This window comes from Glandiceps talaboti, chromosome 16 (genome assembly GCF_964340395.1).
Source record: "Glandiceps talaboti chromosome 16, keGlaTala1.1, whole genome shotgun sequence".
Lineage (NCBI taxonomy): Eukaryota > Metazoa > Hemichordata > Enteropneusta > Spengelidae > Glandiceps > Glandiceps talaboti.
The window spans coordinates 5,658,442-5,669,076 of NC_135564.1; the positions used below are offsets into that span (position 1 = coordinate 5,658,442).

The following is a 10,635-nucleotide window of genomic DNA, read 5'->3' on the forward strand; positions in this document are numbered from 1 at the left end:
GCATGTCTTTCAACAAGATACAGTCAAGAGACTGTCTTTGAAATTACTTCAAAGTTGCTTCATACTATTTCAGAGGTTTATACATCATGTAGATGTCAATGTAGATATACATGTATGTCGAACAAAATCACATATATAATAACAGTATTCAAAGCATTACTTAAAACGTTTATGTTGACTTTGTTTAACTTTTCATGTCCCTTCTTCCGATTGGATATCATTTGATCATCACATGGTTGACTTCCAAGTTTCAATGTCCCTTCGTTTGATTGGATGATTATGGGAAGAATCTGTTCAAGTTTTAATGTCACTTCTTTTGATTGGATAACCTCTAATGATCATTGTTTTAACTGCATCTTCTTCTGAAACACTCACATTCACAGTCTCCATTAGAATGTTCCTACTTGCTGTTGGAAAGAAAGCCGACAAACGACCAACTGCTGTAACTGAAAATGATAAATAATTGTGTACATTTCATATACAGATGATAAATGATAAAAAAATGTGATTGCCAATGTTATGTTACATTTAACTTGGTCAAATATTGAAATCAAGTATTACTTGACACCATATACTTGTAACTCTAAGGACCATATGCATTCAGTGGCCATATTTTAGGAGATAGTTATGCACGAAACTTGAGACTTGATTTGTACTTACATGCATCAAATATTATAAAAATTACTGATAAGTACAAGTTGTACTCATTGGATGTCTAGGAAATGTTTTCCACATCAGATACCTGTGTTACTGTTAGTATTTTGAATTTGTACTTTTAAAGAGAGTGAATAAACAATTCTAACACATTATCTTAGTGTCATGTTTAAGTGGCTGCCTAATTTATTCCTTTCATACATGTTAAAAAATCATAGAAGCTAGTTTTTACTTACCAACATCAACTTTACCGTCAAATTCCTTTTTTGCCTCCTCAATTTCCTCTCTTGTCTCATTCTCATGACTCACTTCAATCCGTCTATTGATATCATCCAGTCTTGTTTCTGCATCCCTAACAATAGCAGTCATTCTTCCTGTTGCATAAGCCATAGATCTATCAGACCTACCTTTCCTGTATGTAACGATGGAGGCAAAGGCTACCAAAATTACAGCTATTAAGCCCACCAACACATAGTACCTGGACACAAAAAAAAATGAAACTTATTAGTTTAAGAATAGTATTACCTGCATAAACACCTTTCTCTAGAGAATGAACAACATTTTAATTTAAAAATTATGTCATTTGCCCTCACACTTGCGTTTGAATACTGAAAAAATAAATACTGTTTATCAGATCTTTTACACTAAACATACTAATTTTCATTGGATAAAGACTTGATTTTTGGATTACAAGTGTTGTATATCCTGTAACATAAGATTTTAAAACTGCACTAGCTGCAACTGAAATGGTTTTTTGAAACTCTTTTGTTAGATATAATGACTTACTAGTAATGTTACCCAGAACAGTATTGAATCACATGTGAGTAAATGTAGTTGGATAGCTGACATAATATGGTACAATGATTGATTTTTTTAACATGTCAAATTTCTAATTCTTGATATTTTAACAATCTTCAGTGAATAAATTGTAGGTTGTCTGATCTAAAACAGAATACTCCAGTTACAGATAGTGCACCTTTCAGTGAAAAGGGATTTAAAATATTTTCATTCAATATAAATTTGATTTCTTGTGCCCACTGTTAAATGTGAAAGATTCTAGAAATGTTTTTACCAGTTGTTTTGTAGCCACTCTGTGGCACCATCCGCACTATTCATTGCAAATAAGTTACTAAGCCTGGTAAGTGCTCCCTCACTGTCTACACTTGCACACACTCCATCACTGGTACAGTAACCTATAAAATTGTACAATGGCATAGAAATCTCAACACTTTCAAATTAAGGGAGATTGAATATAAAGTTAATATTGTCAAAGTCACTAAACTATGTACATTTGATACTAAAAGTAAAACTAAAAAACATCACTGAAATTATTGACAATGTTGTTATTTCCCATTTATGCAGTTACGAAGGAAACTTGAGTCAGCAATGTATCGGCCATGTCCAGGATGACAGTGTCTCAGTTTATTCAAGTAGATTTTGCCAGAAAATTAAAACCTGGCATCACTTTCAACAAACTAACAATTTTTCACTTGCCTTAAAGGCCCATAGTTCAATGTCAAGGCATTAGTGTATGCGAAGTAATTAACGGAACTATAATGAATAAAGAGGACTAGTCTTTTGTTCAGGATGAAGATTTTCTCTAACTTTGCCTGACAACTATTTTTCTCAGCCTAATTTCAAACCTACTCTGACATGGGCCTTTCAAACAAGAGGTTCAAACATAAAAAGCTGTCCAATGTAAGTATTACATTCAAGTTTGAAAACTACATTGTAGCTAGGTAATGAATTCACCACCCAGTACAACCATTGTTCAATATGTTACCGTTCGGTACAGTTATAGATCTATTAAAACCAAACCCAATAAATTCAGAAAGTTTTGTCCAACTTCTGTTCATAAAAAAGTTGTCACAGTTTTTAAATGGTGTATTCTTTTGTCGTAGTATACTTTAAATGTTGTTGTTTGAAATGTTATTTTTAACTCGAGATTTGCAGAACCACTACAAATTTCATTGTATATCCTTTTACACATGACAAAATATTATTATTATCACATTGGTACTTTACCTGTAAAATTGGCACAGGCGTGTCCTGCAGGCCTTTTGAGGAGATTGCCATCAATTCCTACAAGACCTAGAGATTCTGCCGACACACAGGAGTCATTTACCTTTGAGTAACAAACAAATAATAAATTTAAAAGATAAGTGGGAAAATCAGTGCATGATGACCATTTGTATCAGTGAATCTACAGTAATGTTCTTAATATTAGTTATAGAATGGAAAGTAAATTCCTTGTCACTGCCTATAGTGGGGGAGAAGGTGGAAAAGATTACCAGCAATGAAACTCATAAATATATACAAAGCAGTATTGTTATATTGTTTGATCAGCAATAAAAGGATATTAAATTTTAGCTGGCCAAACATATACATAAAAGATTCAAGGCTCAGATATTTCAAATTTTATTCAGAGTTAATTTCCATTTAGGTAAAGGAAGAAGCAGGAATATTCTTCACAGGTAGCTTTCCTCACATCAAAAGTTATTACCGTGATCAAAATACACATGATATTGTTTACCTGACAACAAAGATGACAGAAGATGCTGAGATTATAGTGACACTGGCAATCATCTAATCCTAAATCATAACATGGAGTAAGTGTGCATTCACCATTGAAACAACGACCATAGTTATCATCACATACACTACCATTGGGATGAAGACTTTCAACTGGACAGGAGCCATCTATACCAGTAGGTCTGGTTAAGGAACTCTCGACAGGTATGATAAATAACATGTGATTATTACATAGATTCCTACACTAGTATAGGAATTGGCTTGGGTATGGTGTCTGAGAACTTTATACCAGCTGGGTAAGGAAGCACCCAAAGTGTGGGTGAACAGCACATCTAAGATCTAGATAGGTTTAGTTTTTCTTGGTAGGATTTAGTTGATAAGGCCTTGGCTACCACACACTTAACTAGCATCTTACACCTTTTAACCTGATATAATTCAATCAATTATATCCTTTTCATCTGTGAGTTGCAGTGAACCACTTGATTAGAAAGCTGGGCTTTCTTACTAGTCTGCTGGCATGGCAGTTCTTCATGCACATATGCGTTGTATACACACACATATATACATACACAAAAAAGTACACACTGTATATTTGGACATGATAGGTAACAACAGTCATAAATACATACAGCATATATCAATCATGTATTTCACATCATTTTGTTTTGCTGATAACATATATTGCTATGGAATTTACTTTGTTCACAACATGAGTGTACATGTGGACCGTTGTTCAAGGACATGATAACTAATGATTATATGAGCTGAGATCAAATCACTTATTGCTGTTAATATCCCTTTGACTTGATATAGATGTATTGACACAAAGGATATTTACAGTAGGATGGCTCTGTGCATTCTGTTCTTGGTTTACATTGATAATTTACATCACTTGGTATCACATTGCAATCATCACTGCAACACACTGATTGCTTGGGGCTACAGAAAGAATGGCAAGTATTGTGAATAACATGGCAGCATGCACTGTTGTTTAAACACAAACATCACATCAAAGATAAACACAAGTTTAATACAGATAAACAAAGACAAAGGGGATACAAACAACATTTTTAATATATACAGTACATAAGATATATAGTGCTATATACCAAAGAAATACATGGAAGATACATGTACTCATAATTCAAAACTTTACTTCCAGTATGTACATTGTAATAATTAAATACCTGCATTGTGCCCCTGCTTTGGGTGTACATTCTACACTGTTAGCTTGACCACCCTTAGGAGTACAACAACTATCGGTGAAAAAACATTCTACAGCTGTACCACAGTCACATTCTTCACCATCTTCAACAACTCTGTTACCACACTGAGGCCCCTCATACACTGCAGTGAATTTCAAAAGAAAACTTCAAACAGCATATTTTTCATGCTATTGTTTCTATTTTCAATTTTTTTCATTCAGTATCTTGAACAACTCTGTTACCACATTGAGGACCCTCATACACTGCAGTCAATTTGAAAAGACAGTTTCACACTGTCTTTTTCATGCTATTTTGTTTCTATTTCAATTTCATTCAGGGGCCAACATTTCAGTCTTTGATCACATTCTAAGCCCTTGCTGAATGCTTCTACAGAATCAGAATCATTCTAATAACAGTAAAATCATACTATATTAAAGTTGCAATAAAAAATAAGCATAATGTTTAGCTGCAATGAGATTATATGTACAAAACAAATATGAGCAAATATGATTAAACCAAAAAGGAAACTATACATATGATCACTTTAAAACCAAATTTCTCACTTGTGAATAAAAAACCATTATACCATACTCAAGCCACGTTATTGTCTTTGAACAGAAAATCAGGATTATATACCCAGGTCTCTCTACATCACGAAAACCTGTGTCTATGTGACTGATTTTGTGGTGCTCTAAATATGACTCAAAACATTCCAAATCTCTATTATTTTTCCTGATTTTCATAAATTATGCTTGAAGAGGTATAATTATATTATTCGCCAATATTTTACTTCATTTAGTCAGAAAATTCTCATGACCTACAGGATTGTCACTGCTCATCAAGTGACTCATAGTGACATGGCCCCTTAGGTCATGAGTATTTTTTTCGGTTGAACAAAAAATATTGGGGAATAATATCTGACATTCATCTGACCCCAGTCCATTGGTCAAGAAAGAATCTGATAATTATTAAATGCTTCAGAAACATCATCTCTCAGCTTCCACTCAACATAAAATTAGAATATAACCTTCAGGGAAACATGACTTTTGTAAGCATAATTTAATTGGGTCAGGTGTTATTTAGGATGAGTATATCTAAATGCATGATAGTAGCACTGACCTTGTAAACATCTTCTTCCTTTTACCATAATGACAGGTGAAATTCTTGCTTTAGAACATTCTGAAAATACTCTGTTATTTGGTTTATTTCCTTCTGTGGCAAATGAATACATTAAATAATTGCCATAAACACCACCTGGTGAACATTCTGGAGTGAAGGGATCATGCTACAGGAAAAAATCAACAAAAATGTATCATATCTATTCTGGAAGACAAGTCTTTGTAGAAGTAATAGACATATTTTCAAATGAATATTATTCACGATACTAAATTAAACATTCACTTTATGTACTTAATTAATTACCTTCTAAGCATGCTATATTTTCATTAATTTGAAAGGAAACAGACATTGCTTTTGGGGAATAAAGTAAAAAATGTTGCAATGTATTCTGAAATTGACACTACAACCAAAACTAAGCCAACAGTGCAGTATTGAGCTTAGATTAATGCCAGACTGGTGCAAAGCTTGGCTTAGTCATTATTTGTACTCCAAAGCAGACTTTAAATCCACAGCAACCAGAATATCGGGATAAAATCAAACGTGACAATGACCAAGTATTGTTACTGTATGTGACAAAGATAATACAACATATTCCAGTAACTGAAGTTCCAGCCATTTCTCAGGCAAGCACCACAAGAGGGTGCACCAGATTTTGCAGTGAGGGTTAAATTTTTTGTCATGGCCACTGGTTGCATGATGTAGTGAATGAATGTGGGTGAAAAGAACTCTGAATGTTCTTAATTAAAAGAGTACAACATTATTACAATAGTGGTAGTGGTTAGGCATGTTTTGATTACTTGTAGTCGCTAATAAAAAAAATATTGTGGGAACAACATAGAGAATGTGTGTCTGCTGTCTCAATGCTATAATACTCTTACTACTATTCTGGCCCTCACTTCCTGCCACCAGGGCTTGTGAACAGCACTCCTAGTGCCCAAATCATGAAATCTTTTATCTTTCCTAAATATGGCATATTAAAAAATCATAAATATTATCATTATCATGAATTGAATTGATCTGATTAATTTCTTACTGTTGGCTGTACACTGTACTACAAATTACAATACATGCCATTGCTATTTTTAGTTACCAGTCTATTCCTCCAAGACTAACAAATACATGTGATCTTCTCATTTCGGTTTGTTTTTATTAAACAGCATTTATATATGTATATATAACAAAAGACAACTTTTAAATCTTACCTGAGCACCAAAACTGTGTCCTATTTCATGCATGACACTGACAGCAGTTACTCTTTGTGGTATTCTACCACCATAGTTCCTTAGAGTGACAACAACTGTGTTCATACTCCTTCGTTTGTAGTCACTCGTCACTAAAACTCGGGGTTGACAAATACCTGAAAGTACAGGTGCACCAGTGGAACATGTTATTAGCAAGGATGGCTTACCAGGAGTGATCGAATATCGAAAGTGCAATGCTAAAAGATTGAACTTGAGACATTTGTCATTCATTGATCTAACAAGCTGATGAATAATTTCAGTCTATATTAATTGATCATTGACATTCTTACCTCCAGCAGGTCCACTCCAGGTGGAGTAACCAATCCAGGCAAGACCAAGAACACCACCAGAAAAATCACGGTTTGTAAATAAGATTCCTAAGCAATATCCATTAAAGTTATACTCTGAGAACTTGTTGAGAATATCTTCTGTTGGCATTCTTATATCAGATAGTTTGTAGTATTTGCTTGTGGCATGTGTAAAAATAGTAACACCAGCAATGGAGAACCCTATGTTGTCACCTATATGAAAAAAACAGTACAGACTACCAATGAACACATATTTTCCTTGACTGAACAAAGAACAGTACTATGTAGATGCAAGCATCTCTTCTCCATTTGATTGTATCGCTGTGAGCATCATTTCCACAATGCAAACAAAGATGTAAGCAGGTACTAATTTGGTTATGGAAAAAGGATACAAACAATTTTTAGTATTGGATAAAGTCAGCATTTCATTATGTAAGATCTACATTTCAAGTAAAATGCTTATATGTTGGTACATACCCTTGCCATCTCCATTGAAATCTGTGGCTCTGTACACACTGTCAGCTTCCTGAATGATGTATGCCATTTCAGAAAGTGCAGCTGCAGAATTACTACCAGCCACATCCTGGTAAAATGTGTGATCAGCTACCAGATATATGAGACATGTCTTCATAATTTCAGAGTTTGTCATAGCTGATCTGGTATGTCTAGATGTTGTATTTCCATGTGTTGTCATATTGCCATGACTACCCATGTAATCATGTCTCTGTTGTAGAAAATATATATCAGTTGCAAAAGAGTTATTATTCACTATATTATTCAATTTTTTGTTACTTTTTGGCACATATAATTTTTTTCTCTGTTCTGAAGTCAAATCTAAAAATGAATCAAATTTTTCTTCCCCATTCTTGAGATTACTTATATTTTGTTCAAAAAGGTGGAAGATATTTTCTTCTTTCTCGTTATCAATTGGCATCGTGGACATCTGAATTGCACGAAGCTTCTTTTGGAATTTATCTTTTATGTTCTTAGCTGTCTTTGTCCTGATATTATTCCACTGGATATCAGTGTCTTTGTAAATCACAGAATGAAAATTCACTGTAGTGTTGAGGAATCTTCCTACAGGTTCCATGTGGTAAACTTCCTCTCTAGTCTTAATTACTCCATCAAATACACCATCTATAATATGTCCATGAACAACAGAAGTTTTGGGTTCATCTGAAATGAAAAATGTACAGTATAAATGTTATCTAAACATAGATACCACAAAGTTTTAAAATGGCCATATGGATGAAAACTGGGATTTAGTTTATATTTTTTAATTCAACTTTACTGATTTCCTACTTGAAAAACCCCAATGTGAAATAGCATATATACCAAGTTTGTGTTTTTAGTTCAATAAATAACAACTCACCTTGCAAAATCCCTTTAAAAACATTAGCAGACTCATGGTCTATTGGTTTAGACCGGACTTTATCTTTACCAATGATGGACAATATTGCTTCAGGGTGGAACATTTGTCTATTCCGACATAAACTTAATTTAAAATTCCTGAAAGTGAAAAAAGAAAAAAGAAACTGTATTGATCCTCAAGATCATGATGTGTTTACATTTGGTCTAATAATACTGGTACTATGAATCATGTAATATTTATTCTAATGTTCCTAATTTCAGCCATAAACAATAATTTTTACTTGCATACATCCTTATGGTGTTGCCAGTTGTGTATTTATATTTAAAATATATTGATCAGATTTGAGAAACGGTCAGGTAATGACAAACATAGAAATAAATACAAGGATTTCCTTATATTTTTCTTCATGTTAAGTCTTTATCCTCCAGGCCTACAGACTTAATACAAATATCTCCATCTTTATACCTACAACATTAATTACATTGAAAGAAAAAATTTGATATCTCACCTGTTGAATGCACTGAAATTTATTCTAACAATAAAATCTCCATCTGGTTCTGAATCTCGTCTTTGTCTTGAAGTTTCATAGTTTGGAATTTTGATAGTTTCATAATTCAATGGTTCATAATTTGAAATATGAGGGTGAATAGGTATCTCAGTTGTTTTATCTAGAAAGAAATAATGAAGACCACATATACAAGTGTATATAACTGCCACTTTCTTTAATATTGTTTCTGCATATCAAATGATACAATATGTATATGCTTTCTATAGTAATAACAAATCTTTCAATCACAGTCCCTCTATATAGATGGACTGTGATTACATATAAAACCAAGTCAGCTAGTCCTCCACTACAATAATGAAGTTTGGTCAAAATTATTTTCAATACAAGAAGTAGACCAAACAAACACATGTTCTGTCTGTATCACGTAACACTCTAGATAGTTCATCGAGACAATTGTCAGAATCGACTCCCGACTATCCCAGTAGCCGTCTGCAGGCAGGTTTTACAGTACATTCTACCATTATAATTAGTGACTAATGCATGATCCATGGTTCTAACCCTTCCCTCGTGAGGATGGCGTCTGTCACCACATCCTTACAAGTTTTCTGAAACGATTTAAGTCCGTACATACCTTTCAATAATGTGACAAGGCCATCTAACTTGTGGGGCTGCAGACCAAATATGAGTACTGTTAATAAAACGAAAAGCATATTGTCTTCTCTGATTATCGACTCAAAACAGCAGACGATGATCGTGATGCGTGACACACAGACCCCTCGCTAATAGTGGTATTTACGTTGTCATTCAGATCTCCATCAGTTTGGAACGTTGGTCTGTTTTTCAATCATATCGTAGAACAAAATTTACCACGTAAAATCTGTCGAGTTGAGGCATTTGCAAGTACTATCGTCCACACAATACACCTGGGAAAAGACAGTTTTGAACTACCGCTACAAAATCTTGCCTGTTTATTACGCATGCGCAGTCGATAAAAAGTTTAAAACCCACAATTCAGTGCGTCTCTAGAACTTCAATAAATAATTATACCTTTCCTCCATTTCATGTCCTTGTTATTTAAACACTTCTAAATTGAAAGTGATAGTTTTGTCAAAACGTCTACTAGGCAAAGAGAAATAAAATAATGTGATCTACATGTATCTTTACCCTCATTTTCTCTCTTTGTACATTGTAAAGAAGTCATTGTTACTCTTAGATAAGTGATTATATATATATATAGTTTTGGTAGGTCTGGAACTCTTTCTTGGTTGTAACAACTGTCTGATGATCGCACTATGCGTGAAACTCTGAGTTACAACAAAGGAAGAGTTCCAGAACTACCAAAACTATTGCGCTCTGCCACTGCGGTATAGAGCACTGTCTTAGAAGATTGATACTCACCGAGTATATATATATATATATATACATACGAGTAATACTTAACACAATGTCATTAACACTGACAATTTACGTAGTGGATTTTTAACATCAGATATACATGATGGGATTGCAATACACACAAGAATAACTCATTTTGAGCAACTTCTTGTCCATGTATGCATTATGGACAGAGCTGCATAAGGCCTAAAAAATAGTTGTTTGGTTTCAGTTACTCGACCCCACCTAGCTTTACACTGCGGACCCTAAAATTTTTATGTGTGTATTTGAGAACAAAAATAATAAAATCGCAAAAATTGTG

General features: G+C 33.8%; 1 protein-coding gene across 1 annotated transcript; it reads right to left on the reverse strand.

Moving 5' to 3' along the window:
• On the reverse strand, positions 1–10,140 carry LOC144447717 (disintegrin and metalloproteinase domain-containing protein 10-like). Its single transcript, XM_078137796.1, has 16 exons — positions 10,104–10,140; positions 9,571–9,627; positions 8,940–9,099; positions 8,432–8,568; positions 7,862–8,235; positions 7,537–7,783; positions 7,042–7,272; positions 6,713–6,867; positions 5,511–5,676; positions 4,374–4,533; positions 4,021–4,125; positions 3,188–3,362; positions 2,680–2,779; positions 1,727–1,847; positions 891–1,132; positions 1–446 (listed from the first exon to the last, which is right to left on the reverse strand). The coding sequence occupies exons 1-16, from the start codon at positions 10,138–10,140 to the stop codon at positions 295–297; spliced, it is 2,619 nt and encodes an 872-aa protein (XP_077993922.1). The 3' UTR covers positions 1–294.
• Between the last annotated feature and the right edge of the window lie 495 nt (positions 10,141–10,635).